This window comes from Prionailurus bengalensis, chromosome B2, assembly GCF_016509475.1.
Source record: "Prionailurus bengalensis isolate Pbe53 chromosome B2, Fcat_Pben_1.1_paternal_pri, whole genome shotgun sequence".
Classification (NCBI taxonomy): Eukaryota; Metazoa; Chordata; class Mammalia; order Carnivora; family Felidae; genus Prionailurus; species Prionailurus bengalensis.
This window is the reverse complement of record NC_057349.1, coordinates 17,974,289-17,996,699: the sequence shown is the minus strand read 5'-3', so window position 1 is coordinate 17,996,699 and position 22,411 is coordinate 17,974,289. Positions and strand designations below refer to the sequence as shown.

Genomic DNA, 22,411 nt, shown 5'->3' with positions numbered 1-22,411 from the left:
TGCTAAAGGGAAAGTTTTTGAGCATCAAGGGAAAGGAGTGGCAGACCACGTAGGCAACCATTTTTTATAAGAAGCACACAACGTATGTAGTCTGTGTGGCCTTCGGCAAAATGGGTGACAGGGTCTTTCAGGCTATCAGTGAAGCGACAAAAGGACAACAAGGCAGGGTCAGTACTGCTGACCCCCCCCCCCCCAATTTATAACCCACGTCTAATGTGATGGTATTTGGACAAGTGGCCTTTGGAAGGTAACTGGGGATTAGTGCCCTTATGAAAGAGACTCCAGAGAGCCTGCTTTCTCTCTCTGCCATGTGAGGACAAAGCAAGAAGGTGACATCCACAAACCAGGAAGAAGGCCCTCCCTAGGAATCAAATTGGCTAACGCTCTGATCTTGGACTTCCCAGCATCTAGAACTGTGATAAAATAAATTTCTGGCTTAGAGCCACCCAGTCTATGGCATTTTGTTATAGCAGACTAAGTACGTAGTTCGGTACTCTGACCAAGAGTGCTGCCAGTGGGTCAATGTCCATCTAGAAGAAAGTTCTAGTGGCCTGCCCAAGGGCTCGCTGCCATTCTGTTCATCATGAAGGTATAGGGCTAGGGTATTGGGTACTTTAACTTAGTGCATACCAGGGCGGGGCATAGTACATGGCACTTAGTAGATACTCAGTAAATTTTCTTTTCCTCTCAGTATGAGTCAACATTTGATGCGCCTTCCAAGAAAAAAACAAAAATGTAATCTTTGGTGGCATGAGTGGATGGACCTCTGGTTCGGGGATGTTGGAGGTGATTCACCATGGTTTATACTCCCTGCCTGCTGTTCACCTCTGGTTCTGGCAGCCTCATTCTAACGGGGAAGCAGGATGGTAAGGGGGACTCAACAGCTCCTTCCTACCCAGGAACCAAGGATTACTCAGTCATTGGTGAATGATGTCATGTGCGGAGCACATGGGGGAACCGGGGATGTTTCTCCTAGAGAAAAGGGCAGGCAGTATAAGGGCTATTTTCAAATATCTGAATGGCTGCCTTTCTCAAAGAGTGATGAACTTTTATTAAAAGCTAAAGAAGACCAGAGTTTAGCTCAGTATAAGGAAGAACTTTCTAATAGTCAGAAATGCCCCAAAGGTGATGTGGATTCCTCAGGACCCTGGGGGTGCTGAACAGAAATAATGTGGACAATTATTCACTCATTTGTTCAACAGATATTTGAGAATTTACCGTGTGCCAGGCACCATTCTGGGTTTGGGGCCTGTACTGATGAACAAAACAGACAACATCCCTGACCTCATGAAACTTACATTCCAGTAGGAAGAGCCAGATAATAAACAATACACATAAGATACACATAATTAATTGTATGTTAGAATACGTCAGGGCTTTGCGAGCAGGGCTTGCTTCTATAGGGGTGGCAGGAATGAATAAGGAACTAGGCAGTTTTCTTTGAGATCTCAGTCCTACAATGCCCATAACGCAATGCATTTGGGAGTATACATCTTGAGGAGCCAGTAATATGGCACATGACAAGCTCCCTGAACCGACCAAACAACCAAAGTCGGAAGAGGAAGTTTTTATACTATGCCTGACACTTAAAAAAAAAAAATCTGTTCATGTTCAATAGTATTTAAAACCAGTATAAAATTACTGTTAAAATCCTTAAGATTTTAGGGTCAGCTCTCTTGAGTCCCATATTCTATTAAATGCTTTCAGTTCTTCTGTAAGTAACTGTTAAAGTCTGTAACATCAAAACTTTATTACATTAGTTTTGGTAGTTTTTCTTTTCATAAACCATATTAGAATTTTAAGTTATCTCATGCTAAGCCCCGGCCAGAGGAAGCAAGGACTTTAACATAGAATCATATTTTACATCTTAAAAAAAACTTTTTTTAGGGGGCGCCTGGGTGGCTCAGTCAGGTAAGCGTCCAACTTCAGCTCAGGTCATGATCTCATTGTTCCTGAGTTCGAGCCCCGCGTCAGGCTCTGTGCTGACAGCTCGGAGCCTGGAGCCTGCTTTGGACCCTGTGTCTCCCTCTCTCTCTCTCTCTGTCTTTGCCTTCCCCACTTGTGTGCGCGCTCTCTCTCTCTCTCTCTCTCAAAAAGAAACAAACATTTCTAGGCATTTTTAGGAATGCCTAGAAAACAAAAGCCTAACCGCACCAAACTACTGCATATAAAGGATCTTCACGGGCTACTTACGGCCGGCATGTTTTTGACGATGCTCGGAAATAGCGTCTGTGGCTGTTTCTGCTGCTTTGGCGCTTGCAGGACACTCGTGTTCTGTGGTGGCTGGATGGACCGCAGTGGCTGGTGGCTGTTCTTCGGCTGCGGCTGTCTGACAGTCTGCTCGTTGATGTCCGGCAGAGGCTCAGGTTCTAGATCAACTAAAGATGGCTTCGGCTCTGGTGGTTGCACCTGCTTACTGTTTAAAGATTGTTTTGATTCCAGATGATGTGAGGAAGGGCCTAATACTTGACCAACTTGAAAATACGGGTGTTTCAGTGCCTACAAAAAGCAGGGAAATAAGAAATGGAAAACGGTCTCACCTACATGTATTGCACATGAACCACTGACCGGCGGCGAGCTCAGCATATAGAACTAGACTAGATAAGCTTCAAAGACTCAGAAAGCATCCAGTTTTCCCTTACGTGGTACCTTCAAAAAGAGGACTGGGAAGTAACGATTTAGGAAAGAAATTTCTTTTAAAAAGCAAAGTACAACATAGTAGGAAGAATGTCAAACTCACATGTAATTTTAACATCCAGGCAACACAACCGTTGTATTTAAAGATTCTGTATGAAAAAAAAAATCTAGCTTATAAACACTGGCCAAATTTGACGCGATTCATTCAAACTAAAATGCTAGATACTGATCATGGTCCAAAGGCATTAGGAAATGAGTTAAGAAAACCTATGTAGTTCATTTTCAACGGTTAACTTTATCACATTATATAAAATTCAGGCCTACACTTAGCCTAAGGATAACTACATACCTACTAGCAATAAAAAAATTCTAAGAAAGGAGATGACAAGTGAATATGTTTTAGAGTGTATTATAGCACTATACCAGATATTTATGGAAAGAAAATATAAATAATAAAAAATGATCACTGAGGGTTTTTTTTTTAATTTTTAAAAACGCTTTTATTTATTTCTGAGACAGAGAGAGACAGAGCGTGAGCAGGGGAGGGTCAGAGAGAGAGAGGGAGACACAGAATCTGAAGCAGGGACCAGGCTCTGAGCTGTTGGCACAGAGCCGGACGCGAGACTCGAACCCACGGACTGTGAGATCGTGACCTGAGCCGAAGTCGGACGCCCAACCGACTGAGCCACCCAGGTGCCCCTGATCACTGAGTTTCAACTAGTTCAGTCAGCCACTCGCTGCTGCTGCATGGAGGCGGCGGGTGGAGTGGAGGACCCCTCAGGACTGTCTGGGGACATGAGCTACAGTAGAGGTTCTCAACTGGGGGCGATTTGTCCCCTCTGGAGACATTTATTTATTGTCACAATTCGGGGGTGGGAGGCACTCCTGTAATCGAGTATAATAACAGGACAGCCCTACAACAGAGGTGATCTGATCCAAATGTCGGGAGCACCAAGGTGGATGAAAATTGACCTAGAGAACGTCCGAAGTCTTCTGTGCAGCTCAGCTGTGGAGGCTGAGCCCCTTACCAGTAAGCCTGTGCCTGGATTAAGGGGGAAGGCTCCCAGTTCCGCTGTTTGTGTCTGTGTGGGGGGCAGGGGGAGGGGAGGGAAGGTGGGAGGGGGTCCTTGAGGTCGCCCAGCCCTATTACCCTGCACATCCTGCCCTAAGCTGGTCCCCACCTGTGTGTGAGCACAGCCCTGACCCACAGTTGGCTGCTTCTCAGGCCTGCAAGGGCAGTTTTGGGGGGGACAGAAGTAGCTCTGTGCATGGCCCCTGTATCCTACAACTTCCATCTCTCCCTAACTAGGCCTCCCTGCTTCCACTAAAAAGCAAGGCTATGACATAGTGGACAAGAAAGAGGTTAAGGGCAGGGAGGTGGATTTCGGCGGAGGCAGAAAGAGTTTTTAATTCTGTGATGTCCCCTACCACAGCTGGTGTCCGTGTTAATTACACTGACGTTGCTAAGTGGAGCTCTACAAACACAGACAATTTAAATACAGCATTGCGTGACACACAGAAGGCACTCAAATTCTGCATTAAGTCATATTAATTAGTGCGTCAATACTCCTGAATTTGAAATGGGCTAGAGAGAGAGAGAGAGAGAGAGAGAGAGAGAGAGAGAGAATCCCAAGCAGGCTCCACGCTGCCAGCATAGAGCCTGATGTGGAGCTTGATCTATCAACCATGAGATCATGACCTGAGCTGAAACCAAGGGTAGGATGCTTAACTGACTGAGTCACCCAGGCACCCCTTTCTGTGACTTTTTAACATGTCTCATGCCCATTCTTCTTTTTTAGGTAAGAGTTAAAGAGTTTTATTGCATTTTTATTACAAAAGTAGCCAATATTTAGAAACATTAGAAAATACACTGCCACATTTGTTAAAAAGGTTTGTGGCTATTTGCCTTCTAATCTTAAGATTTTTATAAGAGAAAATTTTAATTTTATGTGATCAAATCTGAGCTTTCCCTACACAGAACAAACTGTTGGTCACCCGGGGGGGGGGGAGGGAGGAAATAGGGGGAAATCAGTGAAGGGGATTAAGGAGTGCATTTATCATGATGGGAAAAAAAAATCTGAGTTTTCCCTTTGTGGCTTCTTCTATTACTTCTATTCTCCTCTATTTCTTAGCCTGAGATCAGATACTCACCTATAATTTCTCTAGTTCTTAATAGTTTTGTTTGTCCTTCTTATTATTTAAACCTTCTGTGATTTACTTGAAAAATTGAGAAGTATGGTGAGAAATAACCTAAATTTACTTTTTTCCAAAGAATTAACTAATTGTCCCAGTGATGGTACCCCTCCCCCCCCAATTTGTGATGCCATATGTACCCTCTGCTGACTTACAGCTTTTGCAACTCGGAGCTGTCTGCCCATTCGTATGCTAGTACCTTCACTGTTGTAATTACTATCACTTTACAGATTGTTTTAATATTTGATAGGGCAAGCTGTCTGCCCCACCACTGTCCTCCAATTACTTATTCAAACCTGTCTTGACTATTCTTTCCCATTTGTTCTTCCAGTTCACCTTTCGAGAACATTTCTCAACCTTATTTCTGAATAATGTTTTGGTAATTCAGTTTTTTTTTTTTCTTATTTTGGAGAGAGAGAGTGCGAGCCGCGAGAGGGGTAGAGAGAGAGAGAAGGAGAGATAGAGGATCTTAAGCAGGCTCCATGCTCATTGTGGAGCCCAAAGCGGGGCTCGATCCCACGACCCTGGGATCACGACCTGAGCCCAAATCCAGAGGTGGATGCTCAATCGACTGAGCCACCCAGGTGCCCCTGTTTTGGCAATTGTAATACTGAATTTATATTTAAATAACAATAAGTATACGCTAAAGCTTAGATTTTTTAAATCTAAGCCCTTTGCAAACACAACCATGGCATTTTCAAGACTGCGACTCCAGAGAACACCTGTAGGATGTAGAAGGGCTAGTCACAGAGGAGCCAAGCGAGGGTACCACCTGCTGCCCTCTGGTGGGGGCTGCAGAGTGAACAATATTCTAGTCCTATGGAGGGATGACACTGTTGTGTGGAGTGAACAAGGACCCACCTCTAAACCACAGGAGAGCACAGAAAATCTGTTTCCTAGCTGAAGAGACGCCTCTCTACTACCAGTGATGAGTTTCTTCCTAATTCTCTGTCACATGCCTGAATTTTTTTTAAATATATTTTTTAATGTTTATTTATTTTTGAGAGAGAGAGAGAGAGAGAGAGAGACAGACAGACCACGAGTGGGGGAAGGGAAGAGAGAGAGAGAGACAGAATCCTAAGCAGGCTCCAGGCTCTGAGCTGTCAGCACAGAGCCCGACGCGGGGCTCAAACTCACAAACAGTGAGATCATGACCTGAGCCGAAGTCGGATGCTGAACTGATTGAGCCACCCAGGCGCCCCCTGAATTTTTATCATTAGAGAAATTGATCTCTTTCAGCCTCAACCTCATTTGAACCGCCAGACACAGAACATCATTGGTGTGGCTGTCTTCTCAATTCTCCCAGGCATCTTGTAGGCCTAGAAATTAATTCATGACATATTGGATGCCTTAGGGTTTTGGGCTTACTTCTCTTGGTAAAACCCTGGTTGAGAACAGACTTGTCTTTGTAAATGAAAATATTCCTGGTATTGTAAACCCTCAAAACAAAAAGGGAAGGGAAGGGGAGGGGAGGGGAGGGGAGGGGAAGGGAAGGGAAGGGAAGGGAAGGGAAGGGAAGGGAAGGGAAGGGAAGAAACACTGTACCAGGGGGATTCATCTTACCTGGCTTGCTGTCGGTCGCTTCTTTGGATCCCAATTTAACATTTCAGTCATTAGCTGAATAGCTTCATTACTGGCGTTGGGAATAAGAGTTTTTAAGTTTATAGGAACACACTGGGGAAAGCGGAAATTCATAGAGGATGCAAGCTGGTACCCTTCTGGCCAGTCACTCTATTTAGGGAATATATAAGTGGGTGGGATGGGAGAGCAAAAAAAGAAAAGAAAAAGAAAAGAAAAATGGTTTTTAGTAATCAATTTTAAAACACAGAAATAATATAAAATCACTGGTTTATGAAAATGTTGGTGTTGACTACCATAAATAGATGAAAGAATGAAACACCAGACCACGTATACAATTCAGTGCTACGGAGAGTATAGAAGGAATATAGAACTGTTAGGAAAAAGTGAGAAGGCACTTCTATGAATTGCAGAATATCCAACTCTTGTCTGGTGTTTGGACCTTGAGGATGATATCCAGGTGACTTTGAATAAACAAGGACAACTGATATACAAAGCGGCTGATCATCCCAAAGACCCTTATTATATGTTATATACATCCCATCCAGTGTTAAAAACTGCACATAGCTGGGAAATGACAAATTGCAGTAAATCTCTAATAACTGTTTACTTGTCCGATGTTAACTACAAGGCACATGTGAATACAATTAGGATGTAATGATAATGATACATATTTATTAAGTACGTATCAGAAAGTAAGGTCTAGCTGAATGCAATAGTTAATTGAAAAGTAGTCGGTTCAAGACATCACATGTCCAGGGCAGAGGTACATAGAAAGAAACACGAAAAGCTTAAGCGAAAATGGTCCAGGACACCTGGGATTAATGAGGCGATGCCAATGAACATTCACAGAGCAAGTAGGAGAGTCTAAGCAAGGATATCTATGCAGTCAGCAATGCTAAATATAGAGTATTCCCTTAAGTTCTTAAAGGCAAGAATCTTTTCTTCTTTAGTCTGGTGGGGACTCTGGCTTCTCATCCCACCCAATTAAAAAAAAAAAAGCATTATAAGAACAAATAACCATTAAAACATAAGCCTATTTGAAAATGAAAGATATCAGATAGCCAAGGTAAAAGTTATAAATAACCAAAAGTTATAACAACTTTTTTGTTATAACGAGAGTACTCACTTTTTTGGGAGTCCCTAAAACTTGGCAAATCTTAAAGATTTCATCGACCTCGCTTGTCCCTGGGAAAAGTGGTCTTAATGTATACAGTTCGGCCATTATACTCCCTACAGCCCACACATCAATGGGAGAGCTATAAACTGAAGATCTTAATAAAACTTCAGGAGCACGATACCTATGAAAATGGAAAACAAAAGAAAACAGGCCAATTTGACTGTGGGTTCAAAGACGGCGTGGCAGTAAGGTTCTATTCTGTTTGGTCACGCATTTCAACCAAGGGATCGTCATGAAGTGCTTTCTGTGCATCTGGCATTTATACAATGTGTTGGGGTTACGTTGGACGTAACATATCTTCCCTAACCACAAACAGTTGGTGGAGCTGGAGACAAATTTAAATGAAGTGTCCGAGTGGCCTAAGATAGGAACTCAAATGAATAAATATGGAAATGCTGTAAGACACCGTTGGGGGTGGCGGGGAGAAGGGCTCTGAAGGGAAGCAGATACATTCTGAATGAGAACAGTTGTATAATTTTACCAAGCATTGTGTCCATGCTATATTTATATGAAGGATAGAAAACAAAAGATTAGCAAAGATTGTCCCTAAGTAGTGTGGGTTTTTTTTCCTTCTTTTTACTTATCAGTCTGAAAGTGCTGATTCCTTCAACTGATTCCATTCCCTTAACTAACATGTATTTTCATGGAGAAAAATACACTATTTACGAGAGCAAAGCTACCTGGTAGGAAATATTCTCCCTTCTCACTTCTTTTTTTCCATATTGAAATGTGTAGATTTTTCAGCCCAAATGTGTCACAGTGTGTGGTTTTTGTTTTGTTTTGTTTTGTTTTGTTTTTTGCTTCTATCCCAAGTACCTTTCTTTGACAGGTTTATTGAGATATAACTCACATAATGTCATAATAATAACATACAACTCTCCATTTAAAAGCATATGACTCAGGGGCTTTAAGTATATTCGTGGAGTGTGTAATCCATCATCACAATCAACTTTGACCATTTTCATTGCCCCCCAAAGAAACCCCATACCTCCCCCAAAACCCTGTATTCCCAGCGCTCTAGCTTTACCAGTGGAACCACACGCTTTCTGGTCCTTGGTGACTGGCCTCTTTCACTTAGCATGTTGTCAAGGTTCGTCCATGCTGTGGCACGTATCAGTATTTCATTCTTCTTCCTGCCGAATCGTATTCCATGATATGGCCCTAGTATACCTTATTTATCCACTCACCAGTGGACGGGTACTTGGGTTGTTTCCAAATTTGGGGCTATTATAAGTAGTGCCGTTGTGAACATGCATGTGTAAGTTTCTGCGTGGATGTGTGTTTCCATTTCCTTGGGCTACATACCGGAGAAATGTGTGTGTGGAGTTGCTGGATCACGTAGTAACTGGATGTTTAACCCCTGAGGAACCACTGACTCTTGCACCATTTCACGCTCACACCAGTGATGTGTGAGGGATCCGGTCTCTCCGCGTCCTTGCCAATGCTTGTTACTATCCCTTGAGCTTTTTGTGAGATAAAATTCATTGTTTTGAATGTTTTGCCAAGTTTGGATGTTGAAAACAAGTCTCAATTTCATTCCGTTTCATTATGGAACCTAAATTTACCCAGATGAAAACAGATACTCAACCTAAAACAGAACTGAGGTTCCCCCATATCAATTAGTGCTGACTCCAATCTTCCAGTTGTTCAAGAAAAAAAGAAAAAAACAACCTGAAAGTCTCTGACTCCTTTATCTGACACCCCACATCTGATTCACCAGGAAGTCACGGTTGCGCTGCTTTAAAAATACCACCTCCGTGGCCACCAGATCCAAGCCACTGTCACTTCCTGCCAGAATTACTGTAACAGCCTCCTGCCTGGTCTCCCTGCTTCTTCCCTAGCTCCTCGGAAACCTGTTTTTTTTTTTTTTAATTTTTTTTTTCAACGTTTATTTATTTTTGGGACAGAGAGAGACAGAGCATGAATGGGGGAGGGGCAGAGAGAGAGGCAGACACAGAATCGGAAACAGGCTCCAGGCTCTGAGCCATCAGCCCAGAGCCCGACGCGGGGCTCGAACTCACGGACCGTGAGATCGTGACCTAGCTGAAGTCGGATGCTTAACCGACTGCGCCACCCAGGCGCCCCGCGGAAACCTGTTTTTAACAGCAGTGAGAGTGGTACTTCGAAGGCATGTCAGATCATATCACACCTCTTCTCAATACCCTCCAGGGGCTCCCCAGTTCGCCCGCCCGGATTAACAAGCCACCACAGTCCTTACAATGACCTGTAAGGACCCATGAGATCTGGCCACTCCATACCCTCTGTCGCCTCATTTCCTCCTACAGTCGTCCCTGTTCATTCTGCTCTTGGCAGAATTCACGCATGGCGCTCCCGTCTCAAGGCCTTTGTGCTCAGCATTTTCTCTGCGTGAAAGCTCCTTCTTGCCCTGGCCTCTCCTTCTCAGCGAGAGCCTCTCTTTACAATAGCAACGTGCCCTGTCCTTCCCCTACCCACCCAACTCCCTGTCCCTCTCCATATTTTATTTTTCTCCATAATAATGTATCACCACCTGATTTACCAATATGCTTGTTTTTCCTGGAATGTAACACACACACACACACACACACACACACACACACAGAAAAGTGCATGTATTGTAAGAGGGCAGCTTGATGGATTTCCACAAATAGAACACATCCACTGACGCAGCACCAAGTTCAAGAAAAACTGAGTGTTGTCAGCATCCCAGGAGGTCCCTCTCCCGCACTCACTGTCACTATTCACGTAACTGCTACCCTGACTGCTGACAGCATACATTAGGTTTCACTTTATATAAGTGGAATCCTACCATATGTACTTTTTTCCTGTTTGGCCTCTTGCTCTCCACATTATATCTGTGAGACTCAGTCATACTGTTGTGTGTGGCTGTAGGCTTTTCATTCTCGTTGCTGTAAAGCATTCTACTGGGTGAATATATTCCACTGCTCCTGATGGACGTTTGGGTAGCTTGCAGTTTGGGACCATTACATGTCTTCTGATGAGGATGTGCATGTCTTTCTGTTGGTAATGCATGACGTTTCTTGGTTTTTGGGTTTTTCTTTTTTTACGTTTATTTATTTTTGAGACAGAGAGACGCAGTGTGAGCGGGGGAGGAGCAGAGAGAGAGGGAGACATAGAATCCAAAGCGGGCTCCAGGCTCTGAGCTGTCAGCACAGAGCCCGACGCGGGGCTCGAACTCATGAACCGTGAGATCATGACCTGAGCTGAACTTGGATGGTTAACCAACTGAGCCACCCAGGCGCCCTGCCCCCCCCCCCATGATGTTTTTATTTGTTTATTGGATGTCATGTAAGCAGCATGAGACAGAGATTTTTTTTCTGTGACGTTCACTTCCGTGTTCCCTGTGCCTGAGATAGAATCTAGCACATAGTACGTGCTCAACAAATGTTTGTCGAATGAATGAAGCAATTAATGAAATCCTTTTTCCTTCAGAATAGTCATGACCCAATCCTTCTTTCTCCACAGAATGCAAAAGTCAGTTTTATATTTTGTTTTAAATACTCTATATGGAACCTCCAGAAAGCGATGTAACGATCTTTTGTGGTAAAATTTCAACACAGACATAAACCTCTACAGAATTGCATGAAACTACTCACCATCGGGTAGATACATAATCAGTATATGGTGGCTGTGATCTTAATTCCCTTGCAAGTCCAAAATCAGCAATTTTCACAAGTTCTGGGCCCATACAAAGCAAGTTTTCTGGTTTCATATCCCTATGAAAAAAACCTTGGGAACAGAGAGGGAAAACAATAATTGATCATCACGTTTAAACATACTTGAAACCTAAACAAAATATAAGTGAACTTCTCTGTTGTAATTAGGAATGTGAACTTAGGAAAAAAATAAACCCTAACTATTCTCTAAAAGGTGATGATGGCAGGCACCCTGCGTTCAAAATATATTGGCAAGAAAGTTCCCACTGTACCTAAGGTCATTAAAAATTCCCACTTAACACATATTTCTATTTGTGAATCCGGTAAGTTCAAGCACTGAGCTAGACACTGGCCACATTATGATTATCTCCATTAATTTGCACAACCACCTTAAGGACGTATTATGGTCACTGCTGTGCCGCAGATGAGGAGGGGGAGGGCAGAAGAGAAGGAGCCTAATCAAAGCCCGAGGAAAGCTGCATATTCAGGCTGACGTCACTTATTTGAAAAGTCCATTAAACGAAAACGCAACTGCACCCACTTTAGCCAATTCTTTCATTTGCAGTTGTGTTATTTACCAGCTCAGTTCTCCCCTGGTAGCTGCTTTATTGAAAAGCCCAATAATTATAATGGTTATTTACCAGTTCAGTATGTAAAATAAACGGTGACTGAAGCTGAAAGGCAGGTCAGTGAACGCGAGGCAGAAAACCCAGGAAGAAGGACATGAAAACCCTCTTCGTACATTTCTAAGGGCCATCTAAAGCACGCCGGTGACACACGGGTGGCCTGTATTCCAATGACCTTGGGAGGCGGGAGAGTCAAGAGGGGGCCTGGTCCCTTGTAGGATCCGCTGTAGGTGATCACTGTGGGAGCGGGTTTCACGTAGCTTCAGCCTGAACTTTTTAAGCCGAGTTTTAAGCCTAAGCTTTTCTAATTCCTTCTAAGCCAGTGCGGGCTCGACATTGGTGACATCACAGCAGTTCTGTACCCAGTGTCATCTGGTACTTCTTACTCAAAATAGCTGTCGAGATCCATTTCACAAACTTCCAAGGGAAATACACTGCACTTTTTTTTTTTTTTTTTACCGCGGAGACAAGAACAGGCACACAGGTGGTGGTGAGTCGACTGACATAATCCGTAAAATCGTAGAGAATCAAACCAATTACATATTTGTACAGTAGAGGTTTTCCCCATTCTCACTAATATAAGGATATTGGTAACATGGTCCTATTTTAACTAAAATATTAGTGTTATGTTGGGACAGCCGCTGTGTTAAAAATGTTTGCTCAAAGTAGTACATCTGAGATGCTTGTCCGCTGTAGCAAGAATAATGTAGCTTCTGTAAAAATATCTATTGTTCTTGGAGTCTGGCGTCCCCAGTCACTGTCATCAGTTGTGGAGCCAACTGCACATCATTCGTGTTCTTTACTTTTAATTTGTCAACCCCCAGGCCAACTTCTTCCTGCAATCTCTTATGCTCTGACGTGGCTGGGAGTTCCTCCTATAGACCCAAGGAATCTAAACCAATTTTATTCCTAACCTAAAAAATATCAGTAAATCACAAAAGTCTTTCCAAAAATCAAATAACTCATAATGCTTTTGATTTTTCCGCACATTGGTTTCTACTGGCATAAATTAACTCAGGCAAATATCACGAGTTTCCATGCTGGTCAGTATTACAAAATGGGCTGAAGATGGAAAATCCATTATGAACAGTTAAAATAGCATATGTCCTCTATTTCCATGTAATTAATAAATGACTGGCTTTTACCAGTGGGTTGTAGTATGTTACCGTAGGTTTTAGACGTTTAAAGGACCAAAAAGTGGGATTCAGGAATGTTCTGACAATGCTTATGTGGAATACATAAATAGCATTTTTATCTATTTATTTAAATGCTTATTTATTTTGAGAGACAGAGAGAGAATGTGTGCTCACGTGAGTGGGAGAGGGGAAGAGAGACAGGGAGAGAGGAAATCCCAAGCAGGCTCTGCTCTATCAGCACAGACCCTGATGCGAGGCTTGATCCCACGAACCGTGAATCCATGACCCGCACCGAAATCAAGAGTCAGCTGACTCAGCGACTGAGCCACCCAGGTGCCCTTAAATAGCATTTTTAGATATTAAATTATCTCGTGTAACAGTTAAAGGGGAAAGTTTCTCCTTTCATATCTTCTCATATAAACTATGGGATGAAACGTGAAAGGAGACTGATGCTGGTGATTTCCAAACGCCTCCGTTCAGAACACAGCGGTGGTCTAGCACAAACCCTTCCAATTTAATATTGGAACATCTAGTGATTCTACACAAATGTTCGCTAAAAACTTTCATACTAATTATGTTAACTTTTTGGACTAATTATTTTGGTTTGATAGGTATATAAAAGACTATAAATGAAGATCACATAAATGAGACATTCATAAAAATAAGACCAAACACTTTCCTTAATTTCACTCAAAGAACAGAACCGGCAACAATATGAAACACAAAGAACAGAAACAACCAAATGTAAATACTAAGGAAAACTATAAAACACCATAGCATGGGCGCTTTAAACTATTTAAACGTTAATAAGGAGTCATGTGATCAAAGCATTCCGATCTTTTCCAAAAGAAGGGCATTTTGTTTGCTTTGTTTTCATTTCCAAGGTAAAATCAGGGCAGGCGATTATAGGATGGGTTTATTGTAACTGGGACTAACAGCTGATGATCAAAGTGTTAACAAATTCTGCTCTGGAGGAAGATAGTTAGAGATTACAGAAATACCATTGTATATAGTAGGCACATACTCCGAAGTTGTAGTTACTCAATAGAACGTTATTTAACAGTTTATGTACAATTCCTGTACGTGACCTCGTGACCTTGACAGTCATCTAAAGAGGCAGGGAAATGAAATTTAAACCTACCATGTTTGTGGATGAATGCCAGTCCTTGTAATATTTGATACATAATATTTCTGATGACTGACTCAGGGAACAGCTTGTCTCTGTGAAGACACGAACAAATAAACAGTCAAACAGTCGTGTAACTCTGTTAACCAACCAACCAAAACAAACAAGAAAGGAGATGTTCTTCCTCCCTCAGAGCCCCTGTTAGCCTCATGATACTGGTTAAAGGTAGCTCTATAGCTGTTGAAAGGTTGTAAATTTGAAATGTGACCATTAGAATTTTTGTTTGTTTTGATGTTCGGTAAAAACTCAAACCCAGTAATGAATGTATCTGCACGAATATTCAATAGCTAAATTTTAAACTGTCCCAAGAGAAGCAAAATAAATTGGAAAACTCCTAATAGTCAAGTAAGCCAGGTGTGCAAATCTGTGTGATAGAGGCTTTAAGAGTTTTAGGGGCATAACTGCTTCAGTTCTGTATTGCCTACTGGTACTGTCCAATGGAAAAATATATTAAGAGCCACAAATGAGAAACACTTATGTGTTTGCTTTTTTTCTAGTAGCCACATTAAAACAAATGACACAGGTGAAATTAATTTTTAACAATATTTCATTTAGTATCTATACCAGGTATCATTTCAACATGTAGTCAATATAAAAATTATTAATGAATTTACTTTTTTTTTTGGACCAAGTTTTCAAAGTCTGGTGTGTATTTTTATTTTACCTTTAAAGAACATCTCAGTCCAGACGAGCCACGTTTCAGGAGTTCGAGAGCCACATGTGACTACTAGCTACAGTATTGGACGGTGCAGCTTTATATGGTATTTACATAAAGACCCTAATAAAGCCTAAATTAAGACTGAAACATATGAGTTGTTAACATGAATTAATTCTCTTTGACCCTGAAACCAAGCAGTGTTTTAGAAGTAATCATTTTAAGCTTTTAAAGCTCATCATAATTTCAACATTTTCTAACATCTTTATCACAGCATGATTGGGTTAGAGTGGGTTTTTTTTTTATGTTTATTTATTTTTGAGAGAGAGAGAGAGAGAGAGAGAGACGGAGAGTGAGCGGGGGATGGGCTGAGAGAGAGGGAAACACAGAAGCTGAAGCAGGCTCCAGGTTCTGAGCTGTCAGCACAGAGCCCGACGTGGAGCTCAAACTCATAAACCGTGAGATCATGACCTGGGCCCAAGTCTGATGCTTAACGTTTGACTGAGCCACCCAGGCACCCCTGGATTTGAATGTTTATTCAAAATGCTCTCAACATATGGAAAATGGCCTATTTCTGAATATTGCATTGTTAACTATATTATATGCTCATGTAATGTTCTAAAATATCTCACCAAATGGGCTGAAAACACACAATAGAGAAAGATACACACTGATCTTATATAAAGCTTGAAAATACTATTGATCATATATTATTGAAATATTTTTTTAAGTAATTTATTTATTTATTTACTTATTTATTTATTTATGTTAGTAATCTGTACACCCAACATGGGGCTTGAACTCACGACCCTAGGATTAAGAGTCACATGTCTTTCCAACTGAGCCAGCCCCATATTATTGAAATATTTTTAAAATACATTTTAAAAGAAACAAAATATTTTTATCCTTGCCAGCAATTTAAATTATATAATGAATGCTATAAATTAAAGGTACAGTTATAGCATCAGAGCAAAGGTTTATATATATTGGCCTTCAGTTAAAATAGAAAAAAAGATTACGTGAATAAAAAAGGCTTTTAAATAAACTTGATCCTCAAAATAATGCTTCAGGAAGTTAAGCTACCAAAAACAAAGTGTAAGAAAGCCACTTAGCCTCAAATAGCTCTTTGCCATGTACAACTGTTGTTAAATTTATCCCTTTTACATTGAATAATCATCAAACAGTATCATTTTTATTTCCACTTAATTTAGAAATCATGAACTAAATCAGAACTAAATCATGAAATTCCAAACTTGACTATTTTTATTGTTCCTTTGCTATCGTATTATCCACTCAGCACAGATTTATATATTTTTTTTTTTTTTAATTTTTTTTTTTTCAACGTTTATTTATTTTTGGGACAGAGAGAGACAGAGCATGAACAGGGGAGGGGCAGAGAGAGAGGGAGACACAGGATCAGAAACAGGCTCCAGGCTCTGAGCCATCAGCCCTGAGCCTGACGCGGGGCTCGAACTCACGGAACGCGAGATCGTGACCTGACTGAAGTCGGACGCTCAACCGACTGCGCCACCCAGGCGCCCCGAGATTTATATATTTTTAAAATCAGATGAAAGTATAACATTTTAAATATTTATATTTACTTAATATCTTTTTTTAAAAATATCTTTTTCGGGCGCCTGGGTGGCTCAGTAGGTTGAGTGTCCGACTTCGGCTCAGGTCATGATCGGGTGGTCTGTGAGTTTGAGCCTCCTGTGGGACTCTGTGCTGACAGCTTAAGAGCCTGGAGCCTGCTTCGGATTCTTTGTCTCCCTCTCTCTCTGCCCCTCCCCCACTCATGCTCTCTCTCCGTCTCAGAAATAAATAAACATTTAACAAATTCTTTTTAGGGGCGCCTGGGTGGCTCAGTCGGTTAAGCGTCCGACTTCTGCTCAGGTCATGATCTCACGGTCTGTGAGTTCGAGCTCCGCATCAGGCTCTGTGCTGACAGCTCAGAGCCTGGAGCCTGTTTCAGATTCTGTGTCCCCCCTCTCTCTCTGACCCTCCCCTGTTCATGCTCTGTCTCTCTCTGTCTCAAAAATAAATAAACATTAAAAAAAATTAAAAAAAAAATTTTTTTAAATATATCTTTTTCTTCCACAACTATATCTCAATATATCATTTCATACATTTTAAAGAGTATGGTTATTAGAAGCCAAACATTTAGGACTATCCATCATCACCTGATTAAAAAACGATTTTGATTTTTCAGTATTCTGGTCCAATACGAATCCATTTACATGTATAACTTTTATATTACGTTTCAATGTTACATAATTATAATTTTTGTTTTTTTATCCATTCATAGGCATTTTCATATTCATTATAATTATCACTTTTAATGACTACAAAATAATCTCATCAGTATGATACAGTATAATTAACGTATTCTCCCCGATAGTTATTTCTTTTAAATAAAAGAGAGGAGGGGCGCCTGGGTGGCGCAGTCGGTTAAGCGTCCGACTTCAGCCAGGTCACGATCTCGCGGCCCGTGAGTTCGAATCCTGCGTCAGGCTCTGGGCTGATGGCTCAGAGCCTGGAGCCTGTTTCCGATTCTGTGTCTCCCTCTCTCTCTGCCCCTCCCCTGTTCATGCTCTGTCTCTCTCTGTCCCAAAAATAAATAAACGTTGAAAAAAAATTTTTTAAATAAAAGAGAGGAGTGAAGCATGGTATAGCCATTTAACAGAACATACTAACAATAGTAACTGAAGATTATGTATCAGCAAAACAAAACACTTGTAAGTGAATCAATCAAATAAAAAAGTTATCACCACTAAAACTGAAACTAAGTAAAAAAACCCATGCAGGCCTGTTTCCATGGGCCAGAAAGAACTGGAGAAAAATAAACACTGATTTGAGGGGTTGAAATTTTCTTTACCATTATTTTAACTGCTATTAATGATAGGACATTAGCCTGTGGAGCATAGCAGGCATTCAATAAGTATGTTTTGAAAGAAGGAAAAATGTGATTAAAGAAAAATCCACTCACCATCCTTAAGGATTACTTTGAGTGGGTATGTATGTGTGTATGAAAGAGATACAGAGATAGCAATCAGCATTCCACTGGGAAGTGTGTTTATAAAGTATTATAGGATCTTTTGTTGAACACCTCTGCCTTTAAAAGTGGGTACAATGGGGGCGCCTGGCTGGCTCGGTTGGTTAAGCATCTGACTCTTGATTTCCGCTCAGGTCGTGATCTCATGGTTGGTGAGATTGAGCCCCGTGTGGGCTCTCCACTGTCAGCGCAGCAAATAAACAAACTTAAAAAAAAAAATCAAGATAAATATTTCATATAAACACACACACTATCTATACTTTTTGAAACAAAACCTGTCTACAGTTGAATGCTCAGTAATAAAACTGGCCTTGGACAAAATTGAGAAAATGTTCATTGCTTCATTACTCTCTCCGGCACTTTGTGAAAGGTTCATGAAAGGAGGGAGGAAGGAAGCAAGTTTCATGAAGGGATCTAGTAAGTTCATTTATTAGAACATTTAAGTGAATGCTAAGACTTGATTTCCCAAGAAATCCTCATTTTAATTTCTAAACGTGTGAAGAGAGAGAGCTTCAGTCATGTGCCACGAGCTCGGGGAGGTAAATATTTTGCTGGTAGCTACTGGTCTCATGTGGGAGATTAATGTCCATTTTACCTGCTTTAAAAAAAAATGTTTACTTATTTTACAGAGACAGAGAGAGACAGAGCACATGAGTCGGGGAGAGGCAGAGAGAGAGGGAGAGACAGAATCCCAAGCAGGCTCTATGCTGTCAGCACAGAGTCTGACACACGGCTCGATCTCATGAACCATGAGATCCGGACCTGAGCTGAAGTCAAGAGTCAGACGCTTCACTGACTGAGTCGCCCAGGTGTCCCTACCTTGACTTTTATGAGATGACACCAGAAAAATGGTGGCTGTGTCAGAGCTGGTTCTTCTTCGAGTTATGAGGATATCAGCTAATTAGTTTAGATTCACTCTCGGGGTGACCAACCCTTCGTGCTGTAAAGTGTGACGTGTTGAAGGGATCCAAGGAACTCAGAGAGGAGGTAACAGGGAAAAAAATCATGGTTTTTGTAAAATAAAGACATACCTGTCTTTCATTAATTGATAGAGGTTTTCTTTCATATATTCAAATATAAAATAGAGATGATCATTTTCTCTGATAACTTCTTTTAGTTTGATCACGTTGGCGTGGTTAAGCTTCTTCAGAGACTGCAGCACAGCAAATACGCAATAAAATTCTTAAAGCCAAGTTATAGAAGTTGGCAAAACCTCATCAGTGCTACCTATGATAATTACCTTAAGTGATCTTCTGAACTCATTAATGAATTAAGTTTCAGTGTCTACAATATTTTACATGACTAAGTTAAAGTAAGCAGTGATTGTTTCCAGTAATGAATGGAAGGGCAAACATAAACAGTTGATGTTACCCACCAAACGTTTCAATCTGTCACTTTTGTCTCTCCCGTCTATTCAACAGGTTTAACTTTTTTCTGACTTAACTGTGTGACATTCCATACAAATGTCTCCACAAATGTATCCAGGTCATACAGCATAACGTAGAAAGAAATGGTTTGTAGTTGTTAAAAGTTGTCTTTCCTTTGATAGCATGAAGGAAAGTGCTCTTTTAAAAGTGAGAGTGTATACTTTCAAATATGAGGGTAGAGTTATTTTCTGTTCTCCACTGACATTTGGATGGGGAATGAGAAATTACTTTACGTAGGAAGATAAAAAAAAAAAAACATAAGAAATACAGTTATCTTTGGACTGCTTCCTACAAAGAACAGAACAACCCCTTCAGCAGCCATCTTCAGAAATGGGACAGGGTGAGGCAGAGTTAAGGCCTCCTTGGGTTCTTTCCATCCGTAGGCTTTTTACCTTAACTTCTCTCAAGTTCATACATTCGTCCCAAGAATAGAACTTTCTCTTCATCCTGAAATAAAATAAGACAAGTTTAGTGTACAGGGACAGGATTTCCAACACCAAAAACACTGTTGGCTTTCTTACTCTAGTTTCCATTTTGGGCAAGCTATGATCTCTCTCTTCCTCCTCCTTTAAAGGGAGTCACCTCCCTTCTGTATATCTCAAGGCTGTTTGGTACAGGTTCACACTTAACGTCATACCTGAAATTCTGCTTTAAACACAATGGTGAAAGTATTACCATTAATCTTCCTTTCTGGGTGAATTCTCGCATGTCTCTAATCAGTTGATTGTGTTTTTCTAACAGAGCCTCTTCCAAATCTCTTTCTAGAACTTAACAGATAAATATGAAACACTGAGGTGGAGAGGGGAAGGAAGTCATAAATTTTGGGAGCAAATGTAGTAAAATAATTTGATCTGACAAATTCTGTATCATTACCCCAGCTTTAAACAGGAAGCCCATAAAGTTAAGTGATTCAAGTCAATAAAAATTCAAAAGTAACCAAACCTTAGAAATAGCTTTCTTTTCAAAAAGATTTTGTTCTTAATTTTTATTCTTGAAGTATAGTTGACATACAATGTGGTATTGGTTTCAGGTATGTAACATAGTGATTCGAAAATTATGTACATTATGAAATGCTCACCATAAGTGTAGTCCCCATCTGTCACCATACAATGTAACTACAGTATTATTGACTATTCCCTTTGCTGTACTTTAAAAAATTTCCACATATGCGTGAAATCATATGGCATTTGTCTTTCTCTGATTTATTTCGCTTAGCATAGTACTCTCTAGCTCCATCCACATCGTTGCAAATCACAAGATTTCATTCTTTTTTAATGGCTGAGTAATATTCCTCTGTGTGTGTGTGTATAATTATCACTTTATATATATAATTTATATAAATTTATGTAAGTGTAAGTATATGTATATACGTATATAAGTATATTTATGTATACTTATATATAAGTTATTATACAAAATATATAAATTATATATAAAATACATAAATATAAGAATATATGCTTATATAAAATATAATATATATTATATAAAATACAATAACATATAAAATTATATCTAATATATAATATTTATACATGTATATAAAATATATATTATATACTATATACAAATTATATATATAAATTATATACTACATATAAATTATATATATAAGTTATATATATATCTATAATTATCACACACCCATACATACATATATACCACATCTTCTTTATCCATTCATCTATCAAGGGACACGGGTTGCTTTCATATCTTGATTACTATAAATGATCCTGTGGTAAACACAGGGGTGCACATATCTTTTCGAATTAGTGTTTTTCATTTTTGTGGGGTAAATACCCTGTAATAGAATTCCTAAGTAGTATGGTATTTCTATTTTTAATTTTTTTTTATTATTTTTTTAACAATTATTTATTTTTGAGACAGAGAGAGACAGAGCATGAACAGGGGAGGGGCAGAGAGAGAGGGGGACACAGAATCTGAAACAGGCTCCAGGCTCTGAGCTATCAGCACAAAGCCCGACGCGGGGCTCGAACTCACGGACCGTGAGATCATGACCTGAGCCAAAGTCGGACGCTTAACCAACCAAGCCACCCAGGCGCCCCTCTATTTTTAATTTTTTGAGGAACCTCCCTACTGCTTTCCACAGTGCCTGCACCAGTTTACATTCCCACCAACAGTGCACAAGGGTTCCATTTTCTCCACATCCTCACCAACACTTATTACTTCTTGTCATTTTCATTTGAACCATTCTGACAAATGTGAGGTGGTATCTCATTGTGGATTTGATTTGTATTTCCCCGATGATTAGTGACGTTGAACATCTTTCCGTGTGTCTGTTGGCCATCTGTATTTCTTCTTTGGAAAAACGTCTATTCAGGTCCCCTGTCCATTTTTTATTTGGATTGGTTTTTTTGGTGTTGAGTTGTATAAGTTCTTTATATATTTTGGGTATTAATTCCTCATCAGATATACTATTTGCAAATATCTTCTCCCATTCAGTAGGTTGCCCAGAAATAGCTTTCTTGAATTTTGTTCTTCACTTTCCCTCTTCCATCCCAGTGTTACCATTAGGGATAAATATACCAGAAGTAATAAAGTAATAAAGGCAACAAAATAATTCCACTATATACACCGCAGGTAGAAGTTGTATTTTTACATGAACAGATTTTTAGTCACCGTGCAAAATGGGACACGAGAAAAAAGAGGATTCACGTTCTAAAAAAAAGTTTCCTCGTGTATAGAAATTACAAGGCTGGATTATGAAAATAAAGACCCTGTATGCCTTGCTGCTTTCATTTAGTAGTATAATCTCCTACTGATATGTTCTAGAAGATTCTCAGGAAGCTTAAGTCGTCTTTATTGATTAAACTAATTCCTGTAGGAATTATTCAGAGCCCTTACAAGAGTGTCGTACACAAGGGTAAGGAAGTGAGTAAATGAATGCAGCACGCCACGGTAGCTAAGAATGTGGCCTATGGGGTATCTGGGTGGCTAGGTTGGTTGAGCGTCAGACTCTTGATTCTGACTCAGGTCATGATCCCAGGGTTGTAGGACTGAGCCCACATCAGGCTCTGCGCTGAACGTACACCCTGCTTAAGATTCTCTCTCCCTCTCTCTCTGC

The 22,411-nt window shown here is 40.4% G+C and overlaps 1 protein-coding gene across 6 annotated transcripts in view; it reads right to left on the bottom strand.

Moving 5' to 3' along the window:
- The window catches only part of MAK (male germ cell associated kinase), a 55,505-nt gene that overhangs the window by 21,189 nt on the left and 11,905 nt on the right, over positions 1 to 22,411 (bottom strand). For all 6 annotated transcript variants that reach the window (XM_043590830.1, XM_043590829.1, XM_043590831.1 and 3 more), the window contains exons 3-9: positions 19,719 to 19,773; positions 18,931 to 19,052; positions 14,148 to 14,227; positions 11,185 to 11,317; positions 7,538 to 7,709; positions 6,394 to 6,561; positions 2,194 to 2,499 (exon numbers count right to left, since the gene is read on the bottom strand). In XM_043590830.1, the coding sequence (XP_043446765.1) occupies positions 2,194 to 2,499; positions 6,394 to 6,561; positions 7,538 to 7,709; positions 11,185 to 11,317; positions 14,148 to 14,227; positions 18,931 to 19,052; positions 19,719 to 19,773 (1,036 nt within the window). The remainder of the gene's footprint in view (positions 1 to 2,193; positions 2,500 to 6,393; positions 6,562 to 7,537; positions 7,710 to 11,184; positions 11,318 to 14,147; positions 14,228 to 18,930; positions 19,053 to 19,718; positions 19,774 to 22,411) is intronic.